Source organism: Camelina sativa, chromosome 15 (assembly GCF_030686135.1).
Source record: "Camelina sativa cultivar CO46 ecotype springtype chromosome 15, ASM3068613v1".
In the NCBI taxonomy this organism is placed as follows: domain Eukaryota; kingdom Viridiplantae; phylum Streptophyta; class Magnoliopsida; order Brassicales; family Brassicaceae; genus Camelina; species Camelina sativa.
Window position 1 is genome coordinate 18,666,723 of NC_141894.1, and position 19,245 is coordinate 18,685,967.

The following is a 19,245-nucleotide window of genomic DNA, read 5'->3' on the forward strand; positions in this document are numbered from 1 at the left end:
ACAATTTAACCAAACCGATAGCTGAACCAACCCGAATGCGTACCGATTCCTTGATTTTAATCTAACCGGATTTGGTAACCATATAAATACTTCTTTATGTAAGTCAACCCTAGTTTGTATGTGCTTTCTCTCTCTCCACAATTTCTCTCTCTAAAATTCTGATATTGTTGCTCTCGAAAATTCAGATTCTATCCTCATCATTTATCGTATTCAAAACTGAAGGACATCTCAGATAAGTATTCTCATCATTTATCGTCAGCTATTTGCTTTTGTAACGCTTTAGCTAATTTTGTTCGAAATATATATGTTCTCATAGTTTTTTATTCATTTTGCACACAGATATGGGGTTACACAGCTACACTCAGCCATCTTCTAGTTCTTTGCAAGTATGGAGTGAAGGTCCACCCGAAGTAAGCTTTCTTGGCCTGACAGTTGGAATTCCTGAAAAATGTTTCTGCGGAAGGGAAACCGTTATGAAATGTTCCACCACAGCTGACAATCCTGGAAGGATTTTCTTTGGATGCAATAACCATGAGGTTGTTAGATTGTATGATGGTTTATTCGTTTGATATAATTATTATTTGAGTATAGATAATATTCTTATGGTATATTTATTTCTATGGTACAGTATAGGATGGAGGACCATATTATGAAATGGTGGGATGAGGCTATTATGCAAGAACTTCAAGCAATGAGAGGTGAACTTGCTGACCAAAGGGATTCTATTACAACCATCCAGGAAAATGATGAAATGCTATGGGTTCAGAAGGAGCTAGACAAGGTGAAAGATCAGATGAAGGAATTACGTCTATCAATTCGTCGTGTATGCGGGGTGGTCGAGAATGTCTTAATCGCCAGTATAATCTTAATTGTTGTATTAATCTCTTTTGCTTCGTAGATCTTTCAATTAAAATCTGTAAACCTCTCTTTATCGTGTCTGTTTGTTTGAATGACGTATTTATGTCTGTAATCTGTTAACTTGCTTCAGTTTCTGTAATATTTGGACGATATCGTTGACTTCATTATTTGACCTATTTAGTAGACTTCTCATGTGTACATTAAGAAGTCAGTCGATGAAGTCTACTCGTTATTGATTTACGACGCGACGGTTTACGTTATTAATTATGTAACTGTTCATTGTAACCGTTTCGTCTCGTATATATAAACCAGCCCGGGGCCTTTTGATTATAAAACTGCAACCAAAAAAGTTATCAGTGAATCATTTATTTTCTCTTTAAAAAAAATAGTATGTAGTTCATCTTCACGACGGAGAATTGATGATTGAAAGTCTTTCAGTACTTGTATCGGCCAATATAAATCATCCACGCTTAATTGGAGACTGATCACGGTTGGGTAATTGAAACTTTCTCTATATCACTTCACTTCATCATATCATTCACGTTTGTGTAATTCTTAGAAAGATTCTATATCATATCACTTTATACTTATAAGTGTAGAATTCTATATTCACACACAACTTTTGTCCCTGTATTAATTTGGTTGATTAGATACATTTGCAGTTTAAAGTACGTTTTAGTTTCCTCAGAAAGAAGTCTACTTGATAATTCTTCAGCATAATAGTACAAAAATTAATTAGATTTGATGGATTTGCAGTTTAAAGTACATTTTAGTTTCCCCAGAAAGAAGTCTACTTGATAAGTCTTCAGCATAATAGTACAAAAATTAATTAGATTTGATGGATTTGCAGTTTTAAAGTACTTTTTAGTTTCTCCAGAAAGAAATCTACTTGATAAGTCATCAGCATAATAGTATAAAAATTAATTAGATTTGATGGATTTGCAGTTTAAAGTACTTTTTAGTTTCCCCAGAAAGAAGTCTACTTGATAAGTCTTCAGCATAATAGTACAAAAATTAATTTGATTTGATGGATTTGCAGACTGTTCAGTTTCCCGTGGAGAAGTCTGCCAGAGAAGTCGTCAACATAATCATTACAAGGTATAAATTGATTTGACGTTAGTTGGCCGTAATATTTATATGTTTAATTTACCGATAAGCAGGATCTGGTTTTAATCGGTTTCTTTATAATTTTCTAGTACTGTTTCTAATAAAACGGTTTTGGTTTTATAAAACCGGGATTATTATAATTATTGTAATTTTATACAACCTAAAAACCGAGATAACAAAGGATAGTTATCTTAATTCTTCCTCATAAGGAACTAGAAAACTCTTCTCTTCCGCTTATCTCTTCCGCTTATCTCTATCGCTTATCACTAATGGTTGATTTTCGAAATTTTTTGGTTCATGTTAAACCTAAATCTCTATCTTTCGGATTGTCAGTTTACTTACTTTGTTTAACTTATTTGTACCAGATCTCGATGAACTCTGTATTCTTCAACCTAGCCGCTTCAGCTTCATCTTCGCCGCATCGTCTTCGCCGCCGTTGTCCTCTTCGATCAAACTGAAGGTTGACTTCTTTTGCAATTCGATAGTAGCCTTCTTTTCCAATTTGACGCATAGACTTATTGGATTAGTCTTCCTCTTTCTCAATCTCTCGTTTTTTAATTTCCCCGCCAAACCTAATCTTATCTTGCATAATGGATGAGAGAAGACCAGAATTTCCTCGAGGTTTTACACGAAAGGTGATGAGCCGCTTCCTCAAAAAAGCATCAGCTATTACAGCAACGATACGAAGCTGTTTGATGAACTGTACAAAGCTCTCGAGCCGGATGAATGGGAGGAGATATATCAATCTCGACTGGGTGTCTTGTTACAGTTCTACTGTCTCCAATTCGAATGGGCTTCCTGACTGGTTCACCATATGCTCACCTTACATATAGTCTGCAACAAAAAGTACAAGATCTGGAGTCTGGTTGGATCTAACCCTTTACGATTTTCTTTGAATGAGTTTGAAGACATCACTGGACTTAACTGTGAAGATGTCGAGTCGTTGGAGCAGCCACATGTTGAGGTTTCAGACGAGATGGAAGAGTTTTGGGAGAAGCTTGGAGTCAATTTAGTCAGTGGTCCGAGTATTGAGCAACTGGTCGCAGCATGTAAGAACTCAAACGACTGGGATAGAATAGAACGTGTTAGGTTGGGTTATTTATCCATCTACGCTGGATTTATAGAAGCTAGGAAACCATCAACGCCCACCCGTCTAAATATGGCTAGGCTAGTCATGGATTTAGATGCATTTCTTGATTATCCCTGGGGAAGAGTTGCTTTCAAGAACCTGATCCAGTCTGTTAAGGAGAAGGACTTAAACAAGCAGAGTTACACCATAGACGGATTTGTCGAACCTCTGTAGATATGGGTGTACGAATCTATGCCTAATTTTGCCAAATTAATTTGGGAACCGTTGCTGAACAATCCAAGTCCACCGTTGCTTGCTTACCGCGGTTCTTACGGTAGAAAATATGTCAAAGAGCATATTCTAAAACAGGTATGCATCTCTGTGATTTTTCTATAGTTTATCTACGATATTAGATGAGTCGGTAACCCTATTGTGTTAGATTTGAACTAGTATACTATTTTATATAAATTGTAGACTAACTTCAGAAACCATTGGTGGCATGATTAGTCCTGTTTGGGAAGACGATGAAGCAGATGACAAGATTGATAACATTTTGAGAGCATTCAATGGGGATTTTGGTCCATGGAAGTGGGGGAGAGGTTTGTGGCAGACGGTTGGTATTTATGAATCCAACAATCCGAAGGTTAAGATTGAAGAAAAGGGATCGAATCAGAGAGCCGGTAAATTTGGTAAACCAAGTGGGAAGAGGCATTGTCCAGGTCCTTCGACTGACTTGGAAATCAACATTTTGGATTCTATTAAAGATGAGCTTGGCATGTTGGGAGCAGCTCTGCTCGATAAGATGAGAGACGGTTTCAACAGTTGTGATTTGCGGTTTGACATGTTGAATGAGAAGATTGAAAGCCTGGCTTTGGATCTTACCAAAATGAAGGGAGATGTAACTGGTACGAAAGAGGCTGATCCTTTATCAAAGGAACAGAAGGACTCTCAGCCAGCTACTGGTACGAAAGAGGCTGTATCAAAGGAACAGAAGGACTCTCAGGCAGCTACTGGTACGAAAGAGGCTGTATCAAAGGAACAGAAGGACTCTCAGACGGATATGGTTAGTTCTGAACACTTGCAATTTCCTACTATGATCCCTCACAAACACAATACCAGGTACAAGGCGAAGAAAAAATAGACTTCCAGAAGTTGTCAACTTCGAAGACATAAAAACAAGTGTTGTCTTCCTTATGTGAAGTAGACTTCCTTATGTGAAGTAGACTTCTATATCCGTGTTGTCTTTGTTTGTTTTATTCGAGACTTTTAAACATATGCTGCGACTTTAATATTATTTATTTTCATAAATGATCATGTAACTTTTAAATCGGAAAATTTGCAGAACAAGCCAGGTCAATCTCAGACCCCGAAACCATCTCCAGTTGTTACTCGTACGGATACGAAGGTGCCAAAGATAGTCAGCTCTAAATCATCTGACACTAAGTGAGACCCACCTGTGTTTATTCGCACGGAAATCCCAACAGCTGCCGACTTGACTGCTAGAGCCAAGAAACAAGAACCAAGGAAAGAAGCGGCTAGGATTCCGGCACATGGCAAGGCTGAAAGGGTTAAGAGGTTGGCGTCAAGTCAACGTTCTCCGTTTGTTGGTGATAACACAGCCAATACTATCATGGGTGATAAGTCAGCCACGTCAGCGTACAATCCTTTTGATAAAGCAGACAAGGAGTTGAAGAAGGTTTTGCGTGATTTCTTAAAGAAAGATCCGTAAGTCTACTAAATTTTATGGTATGTTTCAAAAATTCTATTTTTTGAAACTCTAGTAACTTATATGTATCCAAACCATTCATCACCCGCAGGACGTACAAGAACAAGGTCCCAGAGAAATCCCAAAGTTGTCTTTGGTGGTACGAACTGCAGACAAAAACAGTGTGGTTACGAGATTCGGTAAGTCTACTAGAAAACTTCTACTTCAAGTATACTAGAAAACTCCAGTCTTCAATATTATATAACTTCGTTTTAAATCCATGTGGTTATCCAGCACATGGATGCGGGGTCGAATCTATTGAGACATCGACAAGCACAACATCCTGAGAGGTTTAAAATGAGTAGAGTGGCTTTCCTAAAAGCTATGTTCACTCATCTGTGGACAACGAAGTACCTTGACTTTGTTAATTCTGAGGCACATGCTAATGGATCTGGGAACTTGTTGCCGGCCGGTGCCTTCAGCTACCACGCAGGGGAGTATCCACCGTATACTCAGACTAACAAGCAATGGGGTCTGGAAGTGGACGACTTATACGCGCCTTTAAACGTGAAGTCTATGCACTGGGTAGCTTTGTGGATATCGATTCCCATGAGACACATCGTCGTCTGGGATAGCATCCCGAGTGTCACCAGTGACGAAGAGCTTGCATCTACCATCGAGCCTATTGCCGTGTTGGTTCCCTACGTGCTGCGGGAGTTAGCCAGCCCTGATCACAAGCAAATGTGGTCGTACGAGAAGTTCACTCATGAGCGGGTTACAAAGAGAGTGCCTCCAAACAGGAAGGCAGGTGACTGTGGTGTGTATACTTTGAAGTACATAGAATTTCATGCTCTTGGGATAACCTTTCCTACTACTTTGTGCGACGCAAACATCACATGGATAAGGGAGAAGATGGCTTGTGACTTATTTCACGAGATTGAATGCCGTGGACCAAATGAGGAGAACTACATGGACGACTTTGGGCTCTATGATCCTCCCCCAATCCGAGACTAACTATAAACTTTGTTTGAAAGACTTAAACTCTTGTTTTAATTATGTATGACTAATTAGGATGATGTAGGATGATGTTTTGTTTCTGTTGGGGGATCTTTATATTTTGTGGGTGGGATCCTACTGATTAAACTCTGATGATGGGCGGGATCTTGATATTTTTTATATCATCCTCCTTTAAAACTCTAATGTGTAAGGATGATTGTTCTTGTTGTCTACTAGTTATATGTGGGATATTGGTATTTTTTGGTCAGTTTTTCGTTTCATATATATAACTTCAAACGTTAAGCTTAAAACAGAGTGAAAGAGTGTAGATGGCCAAAAAAAAAAAACTTAAAAACAGACAAGTAGCGTACAGCGAAAGCTTAGTAAACAAAAGTAGCGTACATCGAAAGCTTAGTAGACATATGATTGAAGTTAACCAAGAGACTTCTTCTGCAACCTACTTCATACACATCCCAAGACACATGGCCATGGCAACAATGAACCCTATCCAAGACCAAACCAAGAATTGTCAAAGCATTTTTTCCCTTTCATTGGCTGCCAGTAAATTACATTCAAACTTCTTCTTGTCTTCCTCATATGTGTTAACCACCCCAGAGTTCACCAAACCGTTAACAACTTGTTCTTTCATTTCTCTTATAGATTCTTTAAGTACCTTGGTTTCTTCTCTGAACCGACAGATCTCATCCCTCGCATCCAATAAGCTCCGCCTCTGCCAACCATGTGACGGTTCTGCGTCTGACCAATGGGAAAACCCATGAACAGTGCATCTAAAGAAATTTCTTCCCGGATTTTCATCTGTCCATGATCTCACAATTATCGTCGATCTACCGCAGTAGTTGCAGATTGGAACAGTAATTTGTATTTGCGAATTTGTATCGGAAACTGACCCCGAAATTTGACTCATCATCCTCTAGCTGTTGGTGCTTGGTTAAGAAGAGGAGTATCATAAAATGGTCTTACGAGTAAATGATAGTTAAGTATTACTCTTTAATAATGTCGACTTGAACACGTGGGATAATCTCTAATATTTTATTACAGAGACAAATTATTGCTACGGAAATTCCAGATGACTTCACGATGAAGTTAACTTCTACTCGCCATCTTCAGCAACCTAAACAAATAATTGTTAGTCACTACAAGAAAACATGGATTTGCCTACTACAAAAACAGTCACTAAACAGTCGTAAACTACTTAGTTACGACTGATTGGCGACTGACATACGTAGTCGCTAAACAGTGCATCGCTAAAATAATCAGTCGCCAAACAGTTGACACGGAGCTACTAATTGGCGACTGATAATTATGGTCGTTCTTCCCTCGCCAAACAGTCGCTAAAGTTGCGACTGAATTTGCAACGCTTTAGCGACTGATCTGGTTACTCATTTGCGACTGTTTTAGTTACTGTTTTGTGTATGTTTCGGTGACTGTTTTACGACTGTTTAATTATCATGTTTTTTAAAAAAATTATGGTAAAAACAAATTATTTGATTTTGTAATACCAAAACTGATTATGAAAACTATAACTAAAACATAACAAACATGAAATTAAACAAACACATAAGTTTAATTTTACATCCAACATCGTAGTTGTAGAAAACATCCAAACATAACAAGAGTACAAGTCACAAATATTACAAAAGTTTTCATAATCATAAAGGAAGGAGGGATAGTGAAGGAACCTAATTTTGAACATCAAAAAGGTTTGGGTCGTTGGTTTGAGACTCGAGGAAGGCGACATAGTTTGGGTTAGTCTTGAGGAAGCTCACCAAGCGTGAGATCTCTGCTTGTTGCTCAGATGCAACCCGTAAAGCCTCAGCTGCAACCTGTGAAGCCTCTGCGTCACGCTCTGCTTGTAGAGCTGCTTGTTGCTCTATTTTGCGGTTAGCTTCTTCAAGATGTTTTTGCAGGCTTGTGAAATTAGAAGAGCTTCCAGGGAACTTCCGCTTGCCGTTGATGAAACTCCCTAGGCTTCCAACCCCAAAATATGTTCCTCTATCGCTTATGAAAGTAGACTGCATAACAAAACAGAGAAAAAGTTAACATTATTACTTACCAATGAAAAACTTAATAGCATATTAGAAAGAAGCAATATTACCTGAAGAAAGAGCTCATCATCCTCCTCGTGAGATAGCTCCGATCGACGTGATGTACCATCAGCTTGGTCGTCATTGTCCAGAGCAGCCAACTTAGCTTCCCTTTTTTTTCTTATATGCCTCATGAATTGCTTGCGCCTTCTTATCCCCAAAAGTCCCATCTTTTTTGGTATGAGTCCTGATGAAAACTTCAGGAATAGTTGGCGGTCTTCCCAATTCCACTTCCTGAAAAGTTAGACAATGAAAAGGTTAGATAATGAACCATATGATGTAACTTATTAAACAATGAAAAGGATAACTCACCATCTCTTGTTCGATTTGTAAGTAAGACTTCGACCATGATACATGCTTGTGAGGGCCAAGACCATTACGGTCAGACATTCGAGCTGCTGAAGTGGTTGCACTCTTTGCCATGGCTTCTTCTGTGTTCCAATAGTCACACATTTCTTTCCAAAGAGTTTTCTCAATCCAACTCGGTTTTGCTTGATCTCGCTGAGCTGCTGCCTTGGAAACCATGTCTTTCATACGGTTTTGACAAATGGTATAGAACTTTTCTTGAACGACAACGGTTAGTGAGGGATCCCAGGTGTGTGTTTTCTACAAAAGAAGACTAGTGTTAGTGATAAAAAAAAACCAAAGAAAAAAACTATAAATACATAAATCAAATTGAAAGGAGTAGAAGTTTACCGCGAATTCCAAGAAGTAGTTTTCTCTTCTTGCAGTAGGAACACAACCCCAACTGTAATATGGCCCATAAAACTTGTTTGTAAACACTTTTGTAATCTTTCGGGTAATCTTACCGTTGTCCTTATCAAAGCTTAAAACACAAACAAATCGAAAGTTAAATTATAATCAACAACAAACCTACTAATCTAATCAACAACAAACCTTCTAATCCAATGAAACAAACCTACTAAAACAATAAAACAATCCTTTCAATTCTAATCATTCTGATCACTCTAATCAATCTAATCTACACAAACAATCCTTAACAAGTAGGTGGGAGAGAGGAAAGTGGTGTACAACTCACGGCCTGGCTGGACGAGCATGGCATGTAAAGAAGCGAGTACATCAGCTGGGAGATGTGAGTCCCTTAAACCTTCATCCTCAGAATCAGCTTGGTCTTCTTCTTCCTGATGCGAGTTCTGCGCTTGAGAACTGTGGTGCGATCCAGAGCCAGCTCGAGGTTGAGAAGACGGTGGACGATGATTTGAGACGTGAGGAGACTGTCGAGGTAGCAGAGTCTGTCGAGGTAGAGTCGAGACCTGAGGAGACTGTCAAGGATGATTAGTGACTGAAGGTTGAGGAGACTGTCGAAGTGGACTCGAGAATTCTGGTGGATCCGTCGCAGAGGCGAGAGGTTGAGGAAAAGGACGCCTGATTGGAGCTTCGCCGGAAGGTGATGATCCTAGAAAGCTCCTCGAGTTCTCGAACAGGTTTGTCGGAGGTGGATAGTCTCCGTAATTAGGCATCGGTCTCGCTGGAGGCTGGAGGATTGGGACAGGGATTCCCTGAGAATCAGTGTCTGGTCTTCGATTCGCCGGTTGTGAGGTTCCAGCGGTTGGATTTGAGGATTTTCTTCTTCCTCCTCCTCTTTTCTTTACTCCGGCCATCAACAACAAAAGAGAAACAAGAAAGGGATGAAGATTTAGGATTCTCGATTGAGAGCAATTGAGATCAAGGGTTTTCCCGGGGAAGAAGAGAAATGAGGGATTATGGTTTTCTCAGAATGAAGATGAGATTGATTTGGCTTTGGGCCGTTTTCTTACGGACAAAATTTGGTTTAAGGCCCAAATTAAATAAATCGGTCGCTAAATAGTAGCTGCTTAGTCGCAACTATTGGCGACTGAAAAACCGGTCGCCAAATTAGTCGCAAATTGGCGACTAAAATGCGACATTATAAATTAGTATCGAATTAACGTCTATTTGGCAACTGTTTTATTTGTGTAGCTATTGAGTAGCAAAACAATCGCAATTCAGTCGCTAAATTTAGCGACTGTGTTTTAAGTCGCAAATTGCAGTCGGCAATTCCATGTTTTCTTGTAGTGTAGTGTAACTGACGAACATATACAAAACGTAAAAAATGTATCAAGTGGGATTGTTACTTACACAATGAGGTCGAGTATGTCCAGGCTGTCTGCATTTTGAACAAGCATATTGCTTATGAGACTTCTTCGGCTTTCTCCCATTTTTACGTGACAGTTCTAGCCATGTTAGCCAACGAGACTTCTTTTGCCTCCCATGCTTCCGCTTTGGTATGGGAGGTATACATCGGATATCTGGCCCAATTGGATTGTGCTCGACATTGGACATGATGTTAGCCGACGCATAGACATAATCTTTTTTATAGTAAGCTTCGACTACGACAGACATATGCCATCCGCTTGACTTGGCAGCCTTAATCGCATGTGAACATGGTATTTTCTCAACATTAAAAACCCTGCATGAACAAGATTTTGCTTCCAAGTCAACCAAACAGTCATGTTGCCCACCCCTAACGTAGAAACGCCAACCATCAATGCGTTCTACCGTCATCATATCTGCGTAATGCTCCCTTATGGCCAATAAGAACTCAACACCCCGGCTAAAAGTGGTTATCAGACTAAGTGCATCCTCTCGTCTTTTCCAATACCACCTACCTAACTTTTTCGTAATAAACTCAATGAGATATGTGATGGGATAACCTTTGGCTTTCTTTAGCATGGAGTTGATAGATTCCGCAATGTTGCTAGTCTTGATGTTGTATCTATCTCCTGGACAGTAAACCCGAGACCATAAAGCTGGATATGCCTCATTCAAGTACGCTGCAAGGGCCGGATTTACGTTAGTAAGGAAAGCCATGTAGCGGTTGTAATCATCATGCGTATGCGCATATGCTGCCCCTTTGGCCAAGTACATCAGTTGCTTCCCATGGAAATTAGAAATTATGTTTTGTTGGAGATGGTAGTAACATATCCCTCTTGTTGCTCATGGCATAACATTGCGACATGCTTTAGCTATTGAACTGCACCTGTCTGAAACTACTACCAGTGGATATTCATCCAAGATACACTCACTTAATTTGGTGAAAAACCAATCCCATGAACCATCACACTCCGAGTCGACAATTCCAAAAGCCAACGGAAATATCTGAAAGTTACCATCATGTGCGCAAGCGACTAGCAATACACCTTCATACTTTCCGGTGAGATGGGTCCCATCAACCACAATAACTCGCCTCACGTAATTGAAACCATGGATTGAAACATCAAAAGATAGGAAAAGGTACTTAAACCTATGCTCGTCATCAACAACAAGGTCAACAACACTTCCCGGGTTTGACTGCTCTATTTTTCTAAGACAATAAGGCAACTTCGCATATCCAGATTCGGCGTTTCCTCTCACATATTCCGACGCATATTGTAAAGCCCTGTACGAATTTGTGTAATCCAATGTCATGCCGAACATTGTCCTCATTGAATATTTGATATGTTGTGGGACAACACTATCTACTATTCCTACCCGGTCTACAAAAAGCATCCCAATATATTTGGAGGTGCAACGCCTACGGTGAGCTACGCGGTTCACAATAGAACATGTATGCACGTTCAGATATTTGGTGACCCAAAAAGTGGTTGGATCATTCTTCATAGTGGCCACGACCCTCCACGTGCATCCTGGCACAGAGCATATTGCCACCAACCGAGACTTTGTGGACTTCTTAATTTTGAAAGAGAATTTTAACATAATAGCGGTCAAACGCACCTCTATTATGACATCATGTTTGCATGGAAAGCATTGACCTACTTTCAGTTGGTCTATCCAAGGATTATTTAACTGTCCATGAATACCACCAACAAACGGTTTCCCTTCTTCAGCATCTACATCCAAGTGATCTCCATCTTCATCGTCATCTTCATCTTCAAATTTTCCGTCCTCACTGTAATCGAAATCCATGTCATCAACATCTTTCGGCTTCTCATATGTAGTATCATGGAGAGCTTCTTGACATTCTTCTACACATTCATCCGCACCTGGATCTACATTGTCACCAAATTCATCCGTTGGCTCCCCATCGTCTAAAGAACGAGAGTTGTTTATATCATTAACACATTCTTTAACCGGCTGTCCATCCATGCATCGCGTAGAGACGCAAAGACGAACAACATTCCTACTACTAAAATCTATCAAGTTCTAAACTGATCTATCATTTGTGACATAGACAGGAGGGTTATCTTGGGGCAATTGCTGAAGCATCATCTCTGTTAAGGGATACGATAACTGAACCATCTCTGTTTCTTTGTCAATCAGATAATCTTCTACAGCCATTTCAAGAAGCTCAGCGTATGTACAACCGTGTCACAAAAAAAACATTCTCCCACCTTTGCGTCCATCCATATCAAAATGTCAAGACCCATTTCTCGTCATCCATACTCCGAAAACAACAGGTATTTGCGCCATTTACCTGAAAGAGTAAGCAGCAAGTCAAATACTCATTACATAGTTGACTATCCGTAGAAGTCTTAAATCAATTACCTAGATGCCTAACAAAACCAAAAACATGATTGATCCAAAAGTATAATATATTATCATGAAAAAAATAGACATAGGCAAGTACATAACCGATACAAAACAAATGAACTACTAAATCAATAAGAAAATTTATAAATTTCAATTAAACACTATTTCAATTATCTGCCGTTAAGGGTTGCGGCATCAAATCGAATATAGTGATAATGTTACAGAGAAGATGGTGGAAGACATGTTAAAGAGGGGTCTAGATTTCTATCTAACAACACAGGTGCACGACGGCCACTGGCCAAGAGATTATTGTGGCCTATGTTTCTTCTCCCAGGACTGGTTAGTTATTTAGTTTCGTTCACTAAGCTTTCTTTTGCAAATTTTGCTGAAAACTTGACGAAAATGAACTCTGATTACAGATTGCACTCTCCATAACTTGGCTCATCTTTTTACTTGGATCTGCTAATTCTGTGTCTGTAAAGAAAGGTACTTGGAGTTTTTAAATGGTCTGGAAGTAACCCATTTCCTCCTGAGATATGGCTTATTCCGTATTTCCTGCCAATCCATCCAGGTGCTCATATATATATGCTGATTTACAATTTCATCTGCTGTCAACTTTCTCAGATACTGTTTAAGGTCATTATTTTCTCAGTCTTCCTTTGTTGGTCGACTGACTACTTATACAAAGGAAGTGCCTCTCTCATAATCAATTCTTGGTTCAATGACTATCCAATAATATGCAGAATGGCAACCCAAAGGTGATGTAACCATGCATATATCTGTTTTGTATTCTTTATGCTTCTATAGGAGGTTCCACTATATTAATTGGGCTTTAGATATAGTTATATTGGTAAGGAGATATCCATAGGGCATTATCTCAGACTTTATGAAATGGAATATCATCAATGATGGACAACTCAAATGAAGTAATCTCAGAAAAAAATTGTAATTCTGTTCATAGCTTGTAAACTTCTCTACTTTCACGCTTGTTCAAAACACACTTATTAAATGTTTCAATTGTGTGCGCATTTAAAATGATGGATATGGTTTTCTTTTGCTACAGCTTGTTTTGTAGTTCTTGTGTATATATGTATTAATTGGCAAGATAACCAAAAGCTGGGCCTGAAAATTCTACTTATAAAGTGGTTAAGAAAAGCATGTTCTTAACTTACTTTATGATGAGAAGGAGAACGCATTCCTCTTTTTAAACGTTCTTCCAGATAGAGAAAATCCATCGAGCATCCTTGAGACTCATGCTGGAGGGAGCAGGGAAGGGCTCGAGGGTCTTGGTTGAAAGATTGAAGACACAGATGTCCACCTCATTAGGGGGAAGGACATGGGCGACTTTCTTCCAGTTGATCTTGGACCGGATAAGGTTATAATGAGTGAAATAGATGGAGTTTTGTTTGATACCAAGGGTATTGTTAGCAGGCACAGTGATACCCAAGTCGAGAAGCAGGGCCTCATCACCAAGAGAATCTACGTCAAGAAGATCAGGCATGTGGTCGTCTGGTCAGCATTAGGATCCATCTTGTAGATGCGGAAGGCCCGTTCGCTACTTTCAGAGGTTGTGCTCGTTGTGACCAACAAAACCTCTCCTGCTGTAGTAACAGCGATGCTAAAATAACAATCATATCCAAGAGGAGCAAACGTTGGGGATGGGTAAGTGTCACTCCTCGTGAGTTCTTCGAAACCTTGCTGCCTAGAAAAATCTATGACTCGAATGAAACTACGCGTCGTTAAAATGTATAGACGGTAACCCCGAAGAACCAGACGTACTAGGCCAGTTAACATCCTGGGGATACCATATGTAATCCGAATGAGATCGTAATGAGCATTCCCTTTCTTGTAAAACCCTAAAAAACAAACAGGGGCGTCAAAGAACCACACTAAAGCCAACTCTTGCGTCTTCTCGTCTACCCACAGACGTCCCCTAATCTCATCAGCGTATAATGAGTAAACAGAGCCACTAGTTAATTCCCATTCAAACTCCCTATCTCTATCTTCCATACGCTCAGAGCAGAGTCGTTTGATAGGAGCGACTCTAATGGAGGAAGATCAATCCTATTCCCAGTACTAAACACATCTATAATATATAATCTGGATCGAGAATCTAGCATCAGGAACCATTTACCGCAGCTTGCCAGGAATCGACTCCCTGAAGTACATTTTCTCCCAGCTGCTCTCCTGTAAACCATAACTTTTTCGTATGGGTTGTACAGCACGCAATCAGTACCGTCTTCAGGAAAAAGCATTAGCCATGGAGATCCGCTTTTCCGGGGAACTGTTTGTTTCGAAACAGAATACCAGTAGGAACAAACCATCTTAGCTCGATGGAAATCCACAAAGCTCAAACGTTCAAACAGAGATATGATGATATCGAGGGGGAGATTCGACCAGTTACTAGGGTTACGAGTCTCCATGGTGTTGATAAGAGAGACTGGTCCCAGGTTTTTCAGGAAGAGCTCTCTCTAAAACTCTTGTTGATGCTCTTCTTCAGACAAGACTCATGAGTTTTCTGACAGCCTGGATCCACCAGAACGTAGCTTTTGGGAAATCAGACGAGTTATACCTTAATGATGTGGTCCTTAGACCTTTAGTGACATAGAAGATTTTAAACCCCTTAAATATTGAGATATTCATTATAAACCGCATACTAAATATTTATGAAAAACTCCATAAATTTAATTTTAATGACAAAACCTCTCAACTAAATTATTAATATAAAAAATGCCCCTCAAGTAAATATCCGTTAATAAGAAGAAAAAAAAAACCCTCCTACTAAAAACGTATGTTGTTGAATTGGTACTCTGGATTTTTGTATGATTAAAAAAGTCACATAGATATTTCCTTTAGACATAAACGACGCAGTAATATTTCGAAAACAGCATAAAATTTCAATAGTTTTTTTTTAAACAAGCATTCATCTATCACAGTAAAGTTTCAATAGTTTCTAATATCGATATACAAATTTTAAACTCGTGTAAAGTGTAAGCCATCATTTGATCTCGTGCTTCTCTTTCATATACGTTAAAGTTTTAAAATTATTCTATAGCAAAATTGTAAATCGTAATCATTTTGTTTAACTCTATTAGCTTTGGTGCTTATGTTGAAAGAATAGACGGTAAACTTGCTTCTTAATTGTGTTTCTATGTTTTAATTTTTTTTTTTTTTTTTTTTTTTTGCCATAGAAACGTTGTATATACGTCTATAATCTTTGATTGTGAACTTATACCGTTTCCAATTTCAATGAAATATTTACCTTCGTAAATAAAATAAAAAGTTATACCAATCCGTTTTACGGAAATTTTACTTCAGCAAAATCAAATAAAATATACCAACTGTTTTATTAGCATGCGACAAAATATGATAGTATACACGATAAACGGATTATGCAAACTGATATCAATTCCGCAATAAAAATTACTAAAGCACTAGTAAGTAGTATTCTAACAATAATTCAATTAACTTTCAACTGGATATATAAAAATATTCTTAAAAAAAAACATGAAATTTATTGTTTGAATAATTTCAATACTACAACCAACAGTAAATTTTTTATCACTAGTTGCAGCAATGAGAAATTGAAATTAATTGCATGTTTTTAGATGGCTTTTGATGTTAGTATTCAAACAGTAATTACATACTTTGTCGGTTTGTCCTACAAAAGCTACCTAAAAGGGCTTGAGGATATTATAACACCACCTTTTACCCTGTCTTCTAAATTACAAACATTGTCCTAATTCAAAGTCCTACACTATGATAGGGTGGAACAAGTGTGATTTGCAGCTAAAGTTACTTGAATCTGTGTAATTCTTTGTGAGCAACTATGAAACAGTAAAAGTATATCCCAAATCAGTTCTCACCGTGAGAACAAGATAGGGGTAAATCAAAGCCTAGGGATGATCACTAAGGGAGAAGGATCGACCCGAAGAGCAGAGATTCAATGGTGGAAGATGATGATGATGATATAGAGATAATAGAGATTAAGAAGATTGTTGTTTTTCATTGATTAAGTTTGCCAATTGCGGCTAATGCCGTACATATAGAAACGAGAAAGATGAAATAAGTAAACCAGAGATCATAATTAACTAAACCAGAAATTAGATAGTCTAAACCAGGTTCTTAACCGATTTATCCTATAACAATACTCCCTCGTCGACAACATCCTTATCCTCAAGGATGAGAGATTGACTTCCTGTCTTCATTGGAAGCAGCCTAAACTGATCAGGAGGATGGTCTTCCATTGAACAAGAACCTTAGCGATGAAATCCAGACTTCCATGAAGATTATTCAGCTCGGGTGGCCTTTGAAAATGAAACACTTCATAAGCACAAAATCCAGCAAGAGAATTAGCAACATACATGGCCTGCATTAAAGCTTCTTTCATATCCATCTGTTTGGTATGGTTATCATATCTGGCCTGCATCTTCTGACTTTGAAGATCATTACTGAACTGCGCAAAATCATTGTAAAATCCAGCTTCATAATGAGTATCAGGCGGTCTTAGAAGAGAACCATAGACGTACCTCTGTTTACACATGGTCACAACTAATGCTTCTAGTTCACCAATCTTTCCTTCGTTGTGACAGCGGGAGCTAACCAATTCAACGCAAAGCATATACAGATCTTTGAGTATCCTTTGAGCTGTTGAAGAAACACATTTGAGGAGACTATTGCTAAATTGGCCATTGCGAATGACATACACCATAGATTCAAAAATGGCTTTAACTCTTTTTAAGAGCAACAAAAGAGAGCAGTCTTGACTGGCTTCAGAATTTTGTTTCACCTTTGTCATGTCAACAATCCTGTTCTCAATTTCCCTCTTGTTCTTAAGTGCTAGAAAGGATTCTCTCCCAAAAATCACCACTTGACCAATAGCCCAGAAAATAGAAACCAAAATGAAGGACCATCTCTTTCCTGAGCAAACCAAGGAACCCTCTTCAACACCACCTTCTAAAAGAAACGCCAGTGGAACAACCCTTACAGTCTCAGAAAATAATCCAACTAACCTATTCTTTTTGCTAGACTGAAAACTCACCAAAACCAACGTTGTAAGTTCTGAAACTACTTGTACACTCTCAGTCTTATTTTGAAGAACATATAAGCCTCTGAATATACCGTTTGATTCTGGTGGTCGTGTAAGTGATCCACAGATGATCATCAATTCAATCTTCAAATACAGCCATATATTTTCTGCAATCATGGCTTCATAAAGATTCCTGAAAAATGTTAAATCATCAAAGTGACATTCATTGTTGTTCTTTCTTCCCTCATGAAGGTTCCACGGCAAGTATATCTCATTAGATGCAAACAAGGACTGAGGCTTGATCTCTAACAAAGCAATTCCATAACTGAGATCCAGGGACCTTGTCATCTCAGAATCAGCTTCAATGTTTCTTAGCTTCTTATTTTCTGCATCAAAAACAGCCTCTCTTTGCCTATCCAATTCTATATTCTTAAGATTAAGCAAATAATTTACTAACCAATGTTTCCGTTTAACCACCACACCACAAAGACAATTTGACCACCTAATCATTTCTCCAATGCAACAACAGATATGGAGATTCAAAGCTATCGAACTAAGACCAAATTCCGTATCCTTCTTAACATCATAAACCAGCCTTGACTGCATCTTTTGATCTGCCTCTAGATTCTTACCATAAACAATCCACAAAAATGATTCCAACTCTTTCCACTTATCAAGTTCAATCAATACTCCCCCAGGTTCCCAAATCCAACTATTCCAAGATGAAATGAGTTTTGTTACCTCTTTTTGCTCACGTTCATCCTCTTGTTTGTCTTTGAGATAAGGAGTCTTGTTACTCATCTTTCTGTCAAAGGTTTTGAACTCATCTAGATCACAATTCGCCACTTGCATATGTGAAGGTAGAAACACCACAACTTGATGTGATTCGCCGTACGTCTTCAATTCTCTCTCAGGCCAATCCCAATGATCAAATTTAGATGGTAAACCACCAGGCTCCCATACACGATCTTCCTTTTGTGAGAACCAGAGATCATCTTTATTTGATGATTTGGTCAATGTTGAATCCTTCTGATATTCATCTGGTGAAGACTCGGTAGAAACCGTTTCAGAGTGCTTGCCCACCAACTGTTCGATGTTTTGCCCAAGAGGTAAATTCAACTTTTCTTTTGCTACAGTTTTGGCCCGACCCTCTACTTGCTCTAAATCAACAGACGCCGACTCCTTTTCATCACACATTTGGTTTGAATTCACGTTTTCTTCGATTGGGGATGGAGTCGTCAGAGTTTCATGAACTTGATGAGCCTCCTCTTCTGCATCAGACTCTACCATGAAAATCTGTATGCCCTTGTGCTTCAAATTATGATGACCAGGAGTATCTAGTTCATCACAAAATATGCACAACCCGTTGTCCATCCTCTCATAAATTTCTTCACATGAGTACTTCAGACGATGGGGCTTTCTTGTGTATTTCCTCTCTTGCAGATTCTTCTGCATTCCCATCAGAGGTTGTTCTTCGTCCGCCATGGATTTTGGTCCGAAGAGCTAGAATGCTCTGATACCAATGAAACAGTAAAAGTATATCCCAAATCAGTTCTCACCGTGAGAACAAGATAAGGGTAAATCAAAGCCTAGGGATGATCACTAAGGGAGAAGGATCGACCCGAAGAGCAGAGATTCAATGGTGGAAGATGATGATGATGATATAGAGATAATAGAGATTAAGAAGATTGTTGTTTTTCATTGATTAAGTTTGCCAATTGCGGCTAATGCCGTACATATAGAAACGAGAAAGATGAAATAAGTAAACCAGAGATAATAATTAACTAAACCAGAAATTAGATAGTCTAAACCAGGTTCTTAACCGGTTTATCCTGCAACAAACTAGAGCTTCCATGATGCTCTCGAC

At 38.8% G+C, this 19,245-nt stretch overlaps 3 protein-coding genes across 7 annotated transcripts; 1 reads left to right on the top strand and 2 right to left on the bottom strand.

Moving 5' to 3' along the window:
- The first annotated feature begins 341 nt into the window (after positions 1–341).
- Positions 342–5,753, top strand: LOC147926800 (uncharacterized). Its single transcript, XM_087487213.1, has 10 exons — positions 342–536; positions 629–823; positions 1,898–1,956; positions 2,299–2,425; positions 2,867–3,264; positions 3,509–4,097; positions 4,377–4,425; positions 4,519–4,759; positions 4,852–4,939; positions 5,034–5,753. The coding sequence occupies exons 1-10, from the start codon at positions 342–344 to the stop codon at positions 5,751–5,753; spliced, it is 2,661 nt and encodes an 886-aa protein (XP_087343339.1).
- Positions 5,754–7,267: 1,514 nt separating this feature from the next.
- LOC104747238 (uncharacterized) lies at positions 7,268–14,947 on the bottom strand. Of its 5 annotated transcripts, none has more exons than XM_087486726.1 (6): positions 13,522–14,947; positions 8,880–12,293; positions 8,537–8,666; positions 8,153–8,446; positions 7,852–8,074; positions 7,268–7,768 (listed from the first exon to the last, which is right to left on the bottom strand). In XM_087486726.1, exons 4-6 carry the CDS (start codon positions 8,215–8,217, stop codon positions 7,436–7,438), a joined length of 621 nt encoding a protein of 206 aa, XP_087342852.1. In that variant the 5' UTR covers positions 8,218–8,446; positions 8,537–8,666; positions 8,880–12,293; positions 13,522–14,947; the 3' UTR covers positions 7,268–7,435. The 5 variants fall into 4 exon arrangements, 3 of the variants coding, with proteins under 3 accessions (XP_087342854.1, XP_087342852.1, XP_087342853.1); XM_087486728.1 differs by having other exon boundaries at positions 12,211–12,293; XM_087486727.1 differs by having other exon boundaries at positions 9,959–12,293; positions 13,522–14,932.
- On the bottom strand, positions 13,829–14,772 carry LOC109129130 (F-box protein At2g14290-like). The gene is made up of 2 exons (XM_087487214.1): positions 14,484–14,772; positions 13,829–14,205 (listed from the first exon to the last, which is right to left on the bottom strand). The coding sequence occupies exons 1-2, from the start codon at positions 14,770–14,772 to the stop codon at positions 13,829–13,831; spliced, it is 666 nt and encodes a 221-aa protein (XP_087343340.1).
- Positions 14,948–19,245: the final 4,298 nt, after the last annotated feature.

Excerpts from the sequence above, each read along its gene's own strand:
- LOC109129130 (XM_087487214.1), bottom strand. The coding sequence starts at position 14,772 with ATGGAGACTCGTAACCCTAGTAACTGGTCGAATCTCCCCCTCGATATC. Across the intron at positions 14,206-14,483 it reads TCGATTCCTGGCAAGCTGCG|GGTTTTACAAGAAAGGGAAT; the intron begins GTAAATGGTTCC and ends TTTGTTTTTTAG.
- LOC147926800 (XM_087487213.1), top strand. The coding sequence starts at position 342 with ATGGGGTTACACAGCTACACTCAGCCATCTTCTAGTTCTTTGCAAGTA. Across the intron at positions 537-628 it reads TTGGATGCAATAACCATGAG|TATAGGATGGAGGACCATAT; the intron begins GTTGTTAGATTG and ends TCTATGGTACAG. Across the intron at positions 824-1,897 it reads TACGTCTATCAATTCGTCGT|ACTGTTCAGTTTCCCGTGGA; the intron begins GTATGCGGGGTG and ends ATGGATTTGCAG.
- LOC104747238 (XM_087486728.1), bottom strand. The coding sequence starts at position 8,217 with ATGGTCTTGGCCCTCACAAGCATGTATCATGGTCGAAGTCTTACTTAC. Across the intron at positions 8,075-8,152 it reads TACAAATCGAACAAGAGATG|GAAGTGGAATTGGGAAGACC; the intron begins GTGAGTTATCCT and ends CTAACTTTTCAG. Across the intron at positions 7,769-7,851 it reads ATGATGAGCTCTTTCTTCAG|TCTACTTTCATAAGCGATAG; the intron begins GTAATATTGCTT and ends TTTGTTATGCAG.